Source organism: Oreochromis niloticus, linkage group LG7 (genome assembly GCF_001858045.2).
Source record: "Oreochromis niloticus isolate F11D_XX linkage group LG7, O_niloticus_UMD_NMBU, whole genome shotgun sequence".
NCBI classification, from domain to species: Eukaryota; Metazoa; Chordata; class Actinopteri; order Cichliformes; family Cichlidae; genus Oreochromis; species Oreochromis niloticus.
Genome location: NC_031972.2, coordinates 35,747,969 through 35,760,146, shown reverse-complemented (window position 1 = coordinate 35,760,146; position 12,178 = coordinate 35,747,969). Strand labels below are relative to the sequence as shown.

At 48.8% G+C, this 12,178-nt stretch overlaps 2 protein-coding genes across 2 annotated transcripts; both read right to left on the bottom strand.

The window, feature by feature from the left end:
- Window positions 1-568: 568 nt before the first annotated feature.
- On the bottom strand, window positions 569-2,270 carry LOC109202993 (induced myeloid leukemia cell differentiation protein Mcl-1 homolog). Its single transcript, XM_019362011.1, has 4 exons — window positions 2,090-2,270; window positions 1,734-1,975; window positions 1,565-1,617; window positions 569-590 (listed from the first exon to the last, which is right to left on the bottom strand). Exons 1-4 carry the CDS (start codon window positions 2,268-2,270, stop codon window positions 569-571), a joined length of 498 nt encoding a protein of 165 aa, XP_019217556.1.
- Window positions 2,271-7,695: 5,425 nt separating this feature from the next.
- LOC112847252 (uncharacterized) lies at window positions 7,696-9,045 on the bottom strand. The gene is made up of 2 exons (XM_025908452.1): window positions 8,547-9,045; window positions 7,696-8,438 (listed from the first exon to the last, which is right to left on the bottom strand). Exons 1-2 carry the CDS (start codon window positions 9,043-9,045, stop codon window positions 7,696-7,698), a joined length of 1,242 nt encoding a protein of 413 aa, XP_025764237.1.
- Between the last annotated feature and the right edge of the window lie 3,133 nt (window positions 9,046-12,178).

Here is a 12,178-nt window from a genome sequence, read left to right as displayed (position 1 = left end):
TGGCGTCTGGCGAACTCATTTCCGTGTCTGTTTGCTGCACTTTGACTCATCTTGAGAAGTTCATGTAGGCTCACGTTCAAACTTTCTGGAAAATCACCCAACCAACCACTGACCAACTTGTAAACAGTCTGATCGACCACCGGGCGCTCTGTGCCGGCGTTAACCCGAGCCATTCCGGCACAGTCCTTGGTTGCCGTAGTGTACCACTTCAACCTTTAATAGTGTGTCTCACCCCATGTGAAAGCTATCGCACTCGACCAAGTTTGGTCTTGTGTATACCTTCAGTGTTACAACACTGCGCCCGGTCGGTCGGAGAAAGACGCGACCGACCCGCCGACCGGAACCTGCGAAGGGCAGTACATAAGCGGCGGCGGTGGACCGCCAATGTTACACTGTCACCATGATACGGAAACGTGGGAGCGATACTTTGCTGCACATCCACGTTACCAAAATGCTAATGATAATGCGCCACACTAAACCGGAACATGTTCGCGACGCCTTGAAGGGGTTGCAGGCTCAACGTGAAACTCGGTCCTGGGTGCGCCGATTCTACGATGCTCTGCACGTCCTACAGGCCCTCAAACTCGTACCTGTCGTGGCGATACGTAAACAACACAAGGAAAACCGAGATTGTCGTCTGCTACACTACACCGAGGTGGTGTATCGGCACGTGCACAATAATCCCGGACCCTATGTTCCTAAGAGTCTCTCTGTGACACTGAGCGTCAAAGGAAGAAGGTTGTACGATATTTTCAATGTGTTACAGGCAATCGGTCTGGTGTGCCATACCAACAAATGCTATGCTCTGACGCCCCGGCTCGACGAAAGCGTAACTTATTGGTGGGGTCGCCTGTGTGAGAACTGGGGAGAGGTGGATCGTACCACGTTAATTGATCATCAAGTGATTCTCATAGCCGCAAGCGACGGGATGAGAAAAAGCGGTAGACGACAGAAGCGAACGAACTCCGGTGGTGCGCTCGTACAATACCAGCAGGCCGACTTGAGGCCGATTCTCCCACAGTGGCAAACTACAGGTTTGGATGTGGAGAGGCCAGTGTCGGAGCTGTGTCCGTCAGATCGTTCTTGTTGGTCAGAGGAAACGCTGGAAAGTGTCACGTCAGCTGTACCAGAGGATATATTACAGGACTCAGATCCTATGTTGGACTGTGTAAATGGGCACACGGGCCACGAATGTGTATACCACGAATGGGACGTGCTGACAACAAGTTGTTGTTTTTTTTGTCTAACATAGAAGTATATCCCACAGACCACATGTTTCCTTCCGACGGCACACTGAAACAACTGCTCGAAGCCGCGGTGTTTGGGCTGTGATGTGATTTGTTTGTAGGCTGTGATGTTGATGGTGTATATTCCCCATGTACATTGCACAGTGTAAGCACGGAAATAAGACATGTACCAAGCGTGTGTGTGTGAGTAAATTGTATTTATTATCATGTATCATAGTAAAACTGACAATAAACCTAATCCCACACCAAGCAAAAGCAGCTTTCCTTGCTTTGACAATAAACCTAATCCCACACCAAACACAAACAGCTTTCCTTGCGTTGACAGCCACGGCCGTTGGTGTACTCGGTCGAAGGTGTGCACGAATCCATCCTGAAAAGAGTAACACGTAACAACAGATGTGAGGTTTGTTGTGTCCATCATTGTAAATGTTTAAGAGTGTCTACTAGGCAAAAGGGACGAAAAAAAATAATAAAGAAAGAACATACCCAACCGTCGGAGCCCACAAGCCAATCCATGTGATTGTCTGTAATGTAGGCCGCTATCGACACGCCGATCTCGTAAGCGCACTCGGGTCCCAAGGTTGACTTCGACGCTCGCAGTAACACTGTGCCGTAAGCTACAAGGCTCACTACGCGTCCCCAGTTTATAATGCCGTCTGAAAACAAGGCGCGCGCCACACCTGTGACCATTGGCACTTCGGCGGCGGTGGTCTGCAGCGAGAGCATGCCTGTGTGGACGTGCGTGTGGTTATTACAATTGCAAGTTTTCAAAGTACACTCTGTTGCTGTCCGCCAAAGACACTATTACAGATAGTCGTTGTGGAGAAACACCCAACACTTACCGCAGTATTCCGTTCTATGCGTCCGTAACACATCACGGACAGCACGTTTCAACACCCTAAATGCTCGCCCTTTATTAGCGACACACTGCTGGGTGGGGTGTGCTATCGTTCCATCTAGTACAGTCAAGAGCAGTGTGTCTACGCTATCTTGATAAGCAACCGAGTGGTTGTGTTCTGTCATGGTATCTGCAACCCTGCGCTACAGTGTTGTGAGTGGGGGTGGAAAAAGAAGTGGAAGAGGAAACGAAAACAGTACTAAGGTTTTTTCCACAAAAAGATTGTTTATTGCGCACACGGACCCTTAGTACAACAATCCGCCACACTCTATCGAGAGTTAGACAAGAGCACATAAAAACATAGGGGGTGATATCAACTTGTGATGGTGTGATGTGACACACAGCGAGGGTTCTGGTATATTGTGTAACATATGAGGTGTGAAGCACACAGACATATATCAAATTGTAGAGGAAGAAAAATGAACCGTGTTGTCGTTAGGATCACACGAGTCGCAGATTCTCCAGTCTATCCACCAAGGCCTTTTTCATATCACAACACCAGGCATCATGACCAAGCGAAGGCAGATACTTGTCTTGTATAGCGGTAACTCCACACGCTAGGCATCGTTCCAGACCGGCCACGGAGCTGTAGCCCCGCTCGGCTGTGAGTACGCGACTCGGTAAGGCGAGTTGTCCTCTCCGGGAACGTTGCCGTCCGAGTTCGTAGAGTATCTCGTCTCTGTCGTATCTCGCGTCGATATACGGACAACGCTTGCCTTGGTTGTATATGGAATAGATGTGCTCTCCCACAAAGGTGTCTCCTACCACAAAGCTGTGCAGAACCAAATCGCAAGCAGCGCATCGGTGTTTGTCCCGAGTCCATGGCAAATGTTCCATGTTCGCCTTATGTCCTAATTCGGCGAAATCGCGAACGGTGCGAATGGCGGATGCGTCGCATTCCCATATATCGCCGAGCGCATAGTCTACGGTCCCAGGAACCGCCGCTTTGGTGAACAACGGAGCTCCTGCGGGCCTTATCGCCAGAGTTGTCTTGATGAGAAACTGTTTCAACTCCGAAGCCATGTCAGCACATGCTGGATGGTGAACATCTCCCCTTTTCTGCGAGCACAGCACGCAATACCAGCGCCCCGCCAGTATCATGTACTGATCTTTTGCGAGCAGTATGTGCAACGGGAAAGCAACTCGGCTTCCTGAAAGCGAGCAGGCTTCTAACAGCCGCAGTTCGTTCACGGTGTTAAATTGCCTTGTATGCGAAGGACGTGCTCGTTAGGCTTCTGTCGCCTTTTGTATCCCGACAAGACTATGTTGCAGTCTACGCATTTGTATGTGTCGTAGGTGCCTGCGACGTGAACCATCCCCGTGGCGTCTGCCAGCCAAACGGATCCGAAGGTGGGGGGTTTGTTGAGATGCTGGACACTTCGGCTCGACCCGTCAGAGACGATAACACCTGGACCCGACGCGTCTATGTTCAGCCAGGACGGGAGGACCACGCGCTCTGGGGTACACGGTTGTGGCATCATCTCATCAAGTAGTCTGGTGGCTCTTTTGTTTTGAATATCGGTAATCTGGTCTCTTAAGTTACTGGCCATGGTTCTAGCCCTTGTAAGCGATGAATGCCTGAGTGTTAATCAGTGTCTTTAGTTGTCATCGCCGACTGACCGTGTGTGTTCAGCTGAGAGTACACTCCACTCAGAGTTTATAATACACCGATCTGGCATATCACAGTTACCATTTACAGTGATGTCTATTCACAGTGATGTCCATTCACAGCGACTCAGAGCACTCGTCCGCCGACTCAGAGCATTCGTCCGTCGACCCAGAACATTCGTCCGCCGACTCAGAGCATTCGTCCGCCGACTCAGCGCGTTCATCCGCCGACCCAGAGCGATCGTCCGCCGACTCAGAGCATTCGTCCGCCGACCCAGAGCATTCGTCCGCCAACCCAGAGGAGTCCGCCTCCGACCCAGAGCATTCGTCCGCCGACCCAGAGGAATCGTCCACCGACTTGGAGCATTCGTCCGCATAGACAGAGCATAAGTACGCCGACTCAGAGCATTCATTCGCCGAGGTTCAAAAGGCCGGTTAACCCGCTTTGTAGCACAATCGCGCAACACTTGCTGTCGATCGCTGGGAGTGGACAAGGAGCAAACCTGTGGTCTTTCATCTACTCTGTGTAAAGTACACACAAAAAAACCCAAATATGAATACCACCGTGGAACTACGAACAAACAATGGTGAAAAAGAGCTGGTGGTCACGCAGACGATCGTCAAAACCCATGTGTACACACGGGACCGCCGTAGGCACGACAATCAACACCCGTTGGGCAGGTGCCTGTGCCCCAAACGGTTCTTCAAATTCAAAGACGCTACTTTTGAAACGAATATCTCGACCGGCCTAGAAGCGCTAATTAAAGCGGGGATCCTAGCCCAACCTCTTCGTGTGTATTGCATTGGAGAACACATCGAGGTGACATACACCACGGACCCAGGATCGGTCTCGAGGGTATGGCTGTGCACAAACGAGACCCCCGCGGTGATACTAGCGTGGGCCTCACCAACTGAAGCCTGGTGTTGTGACAGCAGAATCAAAGAAGCGGCCATACGGCTACAAGACGGCAGTCAGCACGATTCTCTTGTTACACGCCAACGATTCAGATATTAGTAATGAGCGTGCCATTCAATCGATCTTTTTGCTTGTTCATCCATGTGCATATGTGTGAATGTAACAAGACAATGTTTATGTTCCAACCACAAATAAAGAAAAAAAACCATACAGTCTGAAATATCAAATGCGTTTGTTTATTTCTTTTCACAATGTGTATGTATACATGACAAAAAACACTTTGTACAGCAATGTCATCGGACCAGTTCTTTACAACCGCAGCAGGACGAAGCCTGCAATGTTCGCAATGATCTCTCTCCACAAGCGGTCACAAATCGCAGTCCTCCGGCGCCAGTAGCCTAGCCATGTCTTTTAGCTCTTGTTCACTCACACCCTGACAGTTCTTGGGCCGTCTCGCGATGATGTTTCAGCAGTGTTTCCTCTTGCTCGGTTACCACGGTCATAACCGATGGACTCTGTGGCCCACGACGACCGTGTACCCACCGTCACAGCACTCGTTGTCCATTGCGCAGGTGGTGGGTTTGTACACGGCATTGTAAACTGCGGTGCCATCCCCCGGTTTGTAAATGTACGAAGGGGTTCGCCTTTCGTACAGTTTGTAGCTGATCAATGCCAACCCCAAGACAATGAAGACCGGAGCCGCTATAACTGTGACCTTAAGCCAGTCCTCGTTCTCCGTCCACCACCAATATGGGCTATAATCATTGTGACCGCTCATGGTTGGTCGTGTAATGTGTGGTGGTATTAGACAAAATCACAGTCTTGCACAAGGAGCGTCAATGTGTATAAAAGCTTGTTTTTATTAAAAGCATCATTAGTAATGAGATGTATGCACAGATACATAGGATGCGGTACAACATACAATCAGTGGTGCCTTTTCACGAGGCCAACACTGTTTCAGAAGAGATCCCCAGATAGACCAGCAAATCCCTACGGTCCAAAAGATTCAGGATTGCAAACATGACACACTTGTAATATTTTTTACAGTAGTTTAAAATCTTGGGGGTCAGTTCGTAGATGCTCTTGTTTTCCATCGCATTATACGGAATGTGCAGACAATCGCGACTATCCAAAATGTTCCAAGCAAGAAGCATTTTAACCCTACGGATTTCACTGTCGCTGAGTTCACACATCAACTGGCATAGCATGTGCTTGGCGTGAACGTAGTCGACGTCTTCTAGAACCAGTTGGGTTGGACACGTCGCATTGTAATGCTTGTCATTTGTCAGCGCGTCTGGGTTCACGGCTTGGAACAAAGCTTCGATTGTTTCTCTTGTCACAGCGTCACATAAATGCTGACAAAGTAGTACGATCAGACACTCCGGGTGCCGATCGGTCTTCTTGTAGTATTTCTTCAAGACGCGTTTGATCTCTCGATGTCGGGCTTCGTCGACGAACTCAGTGTCTTCGCTGAGCGTTTTCACCAACCACCGAAAAGCGGACCGTTCTTTGCTCAGGTAATAAGATATGCGGAAATGCCATGATAGTTCCATCTCAGAACACGAAAGAGTGACTGCTGTGAGGCTACACTGAATTCAGATGCAACATAAAGCCGCTTTGAGCTGTCCGCCGACCTACAGCCGACCTACAGCACCGGACCCGCCGACCTGGATACGTTACACAGCCGACCTGCAGCACCGAGCTGTCCGTGCTACAGCACCGAGCTGTCCAGGCTACAGCGGTTGCTTGTTGTACAGACGACAGGAGACATTATGTTTTGTTGAAATACAGAGTACCTTTTTATTGATATCATTCTCATTTTATTTGTCTTGCCATAGGCAAAACTCACCCGTTTGTAGATTACACTTTGATTATTTATCACAAAAGAAGACATAAGTGTATAAGCACCAAAAACTCCACAGGTGCCCTTCAGCAAACCAGAATGCACTTTACATGAGCATTAAAAACAAAACGATTACAATATGAGACACAGTACCAAGAACATACGCGTTTGCACATAACGCTTTAGGCACCAAGTGAGACACATTCCCTTGAGGAGACATGATTTTTGTTGAAATACAGAGTACCTTTTTATTGATATCACTCTCATTTTATTTGTCTTGCCATAGGCAAAACTCACCCGTTTGTAGATTACACTTTGATTATTTATCACAAAAAAAGACATAAGTGTATAAGCACCAAAAACTCCACAGGTGCCCTTCAGCAAACCAGAATGCACTTTACATGAGCATTAAAAACAAAACGATTACAATATGAGACACAGTACCAATAACATACGCGTTTGCACATAACGCTTTAGGCACCAAGTGAGACACATTCCCTTGAGGAGACATGATTTTTTGTTGAAATACAGAGTACCTTTTTATTGATATCACTCTCATTTTATTTGTCTTGCCATAGGCAAAACTCACCCGTTTGTAGATTACACTTTGATTATTTATCACAAAAAAAGACATAAGTGTATAAGCACCAAAAACTCCACAGGTGCCCTTCAGCAAACCAGAATGCACTTTACATGAGCATTAAAAACAAAACGATTACAATATGAGACACAGTACCAATAACATACGCGTTTGCACATAACGCTTTAGGCACCAAGTGAGACACATTCCCTTGAGACACATTCCCTTCAGTGTAGCATTTACCTTTATCGTTTATACCAGATACACATTGGTAAGAAAGACTTCATGGTTACAACTCATGTGCTTCCCTTGAGACACATTCCCTTCAGTGTAGCATTTACCTTTATCGTTTATACCAGATACACATTGGTAAGAAAGACTTCGTGGTTACAACACATGTGCTTCCCTTGAGACACATTCCCTTCAGTGTAGCATTTACCTTCATCGTTTATACCAGATACACATTAGTAAAAAAGACTTCGTGGTTACAACACGTGTGCATGTATATCGAAAAACATATTAAAAACATGAATACAAAAAAAAGTACAGTGAGAAAGACTTAGCTTCATGGTTTCACAACACTTTTTCTGTGTAACAGAAGTGTCAAGTGTATGCCCTGTGGTCGTTGTTAGTAAAGTAAAGCTTCGGTAGCATTTCAAATCCCACTTCGTGGTGAGATCCAAACTCTTGTCTGATGTCAATTTTGACGCCCCCGTCTAAATCATTTGGAGGGTGACTGAATAGTTGCTCTGGGTATCTGTGGTCGATGGTGTAATGTAAGTCTGTCTCCGTTCTGTGTTGTGTAATCGCAGGCGAGAACACAGACGAGGCTGAACTTTTAGCTGCCAGCGTAGAGATGAAATGCACAAAGGTTGAGCTCTCGGAAGGCATACAGTCAAACACAACCTCAACGACATCAGCATCGCCTTTACCGTAGTGTACGCGGATCCATCTGTGTAGATAATATAGCATCGAGTTGAACCCATTAGACGACGTCAACTGGCGTACTCTCGGGTCCGTTCTGTCTGTGATAGGCAGAACTTCTGGCAAACTAGTGTTGGTTTGCCTTGAGCACCACACGGCCAGTATAGTCTGGTCGACAAACACAAAACAGCACCAGTGGAAATGTAGACTGCCCATGTTCACCTCGAACAGTCGTGGCGTGTACACGTCGGGCGACAACATGAGTTGTGTGTTAGGCGTGTGGCAACCCACGGCGATGTGATCCCAAAAGCCCGGAATGTGTGGCATGCACACAAATCTGTAGGCCATCGCCTCCGGCAAAGGCGAGTTCAGCCAGTACTTGAAAGCCATCTCGTCTTGGTTGTCGATTAATCTCTCGAAAGCTGGAAAGACAAAATGTTCAAGTGAGCGTAGTGCGCTATTGTGAAACCATGCAGTGTGTGTGTGTGTGTGTGTGTGTGTGTGTGTGTGTGTGTGTGTGCAGAACCAACCATTTCTCAATTCGTCCACAGTCGGAGCACTGCTATGTAGATGCATGATCGTCTGCACGCCTTTATCCCCTTCGGTCCTGAAAGCAGCCGTTTGGTCTAGCTCTAGATCCCACTTCGCGTCTGCCACGCTAGCTAGCTGGTTGACAGTGACATTGACAGTAGCGCGCCTCGACTGCACTTTGTGTATAGCGCACCCCTTGTATTTCGTGTAGCACACAGAGCATATGACACAACCGCAGGCACACTGCAGGGGTCTGTTTAGCTTAATCGCGTAGTCGACACAGAGCACAGTGGCGTTGAACGTACATTGGCACACTGTACATTTCACAGCTTTGGAAACTATCTCAAGTATAGACTGGAGTGGGTTAGGGTTAGGGTACTCGCCGTCATCCAGGTTTGTGTGGCGTGTCGGCGGCGGCGGCGGTACAGCAGGCGTACTAACAGGCGACACGCGTTCGTAGTATAAGGTATCTACTGCTGCGTGTTGTCCTACTAGCATCGTGTCCTTTTGTTCTTTGGTACAGCTGAGCTCGACCGAGGCTGGCTTGGATCCCACAGCGTGTATTGCGACGGTGTCGTCTTTACGATCTGACCAAGCGGAGTTGCTGTATATTATCGGGTTGTTGTCGGTGGCGTTGTTGTTGTAGTACCCATGGACCGTGACAGTTTCTCCGTTATGTGATGATGTCGATGACAACACATTGTCGGGACTTGGTACGTGTTGCTCATTGCTGCTTCTGTTGCCATTGTCCGTCCACGCTATTGCCGGGATAAACCCAAGGTCGTCGTCACCATTGAATGCATTCACGTAATCTGCAGACTCCTGGGCTGTCGCCATGTCCCCGAATCTATTTTGTACACAAACACAGTATAGGGATTAGGTGTGAGTATTAGAAAGACGATTGATGCGCACACACAGACTTTGGGACCCTCGCCATGTAGATAATATAGTACACTTACATTGTTGCAGGAACCCCAGTTGTCTCCCTGCTTCTCGCGCTGCCTTTGAATCTTGGGCTGGTGCTGTGTTGTTGCATTGCACCCTGATGGTCTACTGTCGCTAGGGCCGGTACAGCTGGCTTCAGAAGGTCTTCTAAATCGTTGACGATTTCGTTGTATGCGAAGAGTGTGGTCGTCGGTGGTTTCTTTGGTAATGGCTGTTGGTCGTCACAAGGACCACAGTTTGGGTGAGGCAAACCGCTGTGGTTTTGGTATTTTGGTACCTCATCTTGCGGCTGTTCTGTGGTCTCATCGCTTGTGTCCTTTGTAGTAGGGTTACACATGTTTCTCATATGGTGTAAGCTCACTTCCACAGTAGACCGGGCATCTGATTCAGCAAAGGGCAACTGTGAGCTTGTTTCGCTCGGTTCGTTCGGGTATAGGGGCTCCTCTTCTCCGGGCTGTGCAGTGGATATCAGATGCCGGCACGCGTTGCTCACTTCGATTGCGTCCAGGGACTCCGTTTCCCTAGGCTTGGCGGTGGAAAGCACATTCGAACGCGCTTTGTTGATTTCAATTAGGGCTGCCTCAGCGGCCTTTTGGACGGATTTTTCTACTTGTACTGAGGCAACCCACCGACATTTAATATCTTGCTCTTGGTTGTTGGATAAAACATGAAGGTCTGGCGTTGTTTGTTGTGTATTAAGCTTGGTTTTTTCTCCACTGGGTATTTCCTGACCGTTCACGACACCAGGCTTGCGTTTTTGCTGAGGGTTTGTTCTCGCCGCCTGCCCGCCAGCCCTATGCTTGTGGTGCGGCGTTTGCATCGCCGTTCGAGGGCCAGGAGGGGTGGAACGGCTGTGCGTTTCACCTGGTATGGCTGGAGATGTAACATTATGTTTAGTTTGGGTCGTGTTGGTTGGCCGTATGCTCTGTTCTGAGGCGGGTACGCGGTTGCTGCTCTGAGGCTTGCGGCTTGCGGTGCGTTGATTAGACACTTGTTTGCGCAGCAAGTCACCGACTTGCCCCTGCGTACTTGTCCCAGATGAGCTTTGTCCAATACTATGAACCTGTCTTGTTGTCGTTGTTGTTGTCACGGTTGGAGATGACCCCTTTTTGGCTGTAACAGTGGCAGCAGGACTGGCCCGTTTCGCGGAGGCTGAGCGCGGGCTGTTCGATTTATGTTCTTCAGGTAATGCCACCTCGCCTTCCGAGTCCGATGACGACGAAGCAGATGAAGCAGTGCTTGATCCAGACGAACTCGTGTCGGATGACCCGGAGTGACACGATTGTGTGTGACTCGCACTGGAATCGGATGATGATGAAGCATCATCGGCATCGCCCTCCTGGTCTGCTCGGCCGTTCATCAAAGAGTGTCTTTGGATCTCTGTGTTCTCTTCCTCCTGAGACGCAGCTCCACTATACTCCGGGTTGTGTGTAAACCTAAAATTGTTGTCTTCGTCAGAGTCGTCATCATCGGAGTCAAGGGTGCGTGTGAGTTTAGCGTTCCTCCACGGTCTTTTCACACTGCTCTTTTTCACTCGCGGTGGCGTTTGCTTCGGACTCGGTTGTCTCGATTGAGGTGGTTGCGTTGGCACAGTGTGTGAACAACAAGGCTGCTCTTGGACGATAGCGCGGTGTCCGATGTCTTGCGCATCGACCCCAGTAGACGTGAGAGGCGCGCGTTTTAAGGTGATGGGCTTTCGTTTAACCCGGAGAGGCTTTGGTTTGTCGTGCTGCGGTTGAGCAGGCTTAGCTGGTGGGTACGAGGTGTCCTTCTGCTTATTGCTCCGATTTCCCTCTTGTCCAGCGGGCTTATTGTTGAAACGACTTGGTGTGACATCCAGACGCTTGTGTTTATACCCAGTCCTAGAGTTTGACCTGGGTGTGGTATTGGTATCCCGGGACATAAGGCGCTGACGGCCGTCGTCAGCTCCTCTGTCCAAACGAAGGCGCTTTTCTTGTGGATGTTGCCCTGGGTATCTAGACGAAACGGTTTGGTTCCTGGCCACGTCGGATCGTCTCTGTTTAGCTGGGGTGTAGAATGGGTACTCCTGCCGTGAATGGGTGTGATTCACAGTTGTCGATTCTCTCAAACCTGGGCTCGTGGGACCACACGGTCGGCTTGCTTTGTTGTATATGCGATGTGTCTTATTATTCTCGTATTCTCGTCGCCGCTGCACGTTCCGAAGCACAGAGGGTATTCCTGGTGGTCGTACAGGTCCACACCGTTCGCTGTCGTATTCTTGACGCCGTTGATATGGTGCATAGTACTCTGCCATGTTCCCTAGTGAAAACGAGCTGTGATCCTCTTGAGCGCGGTGTGAAGACATAAACTAAGCATCTGTATATATACACAAACAGAGAGCAGAGAGATACAAGTCATATACAACGCCTTTTTACATCCGGAGAATACACAGGTCCAAATATCTTGTTCCTGGAACATCACCACATAGCTTAGAGTGATCTGGTGCTATTAGTCTCAATGCACAAGTGTTACAGCCTACCCTGGGAACTATATTCCATCACACTATGTAAACACAGCAGACTATTACTTGTGAAAGTTGTATTATGTTCACGCTTCACTAACAGCATTACACCGCTGACCTGCAGGTTTGGAGTCGCCGACCTACAGGTTTGGAGCCGAAGACCTGCAGGTTTGGAGCCGCCGACCTACAGGTTTGGAGCCGCCG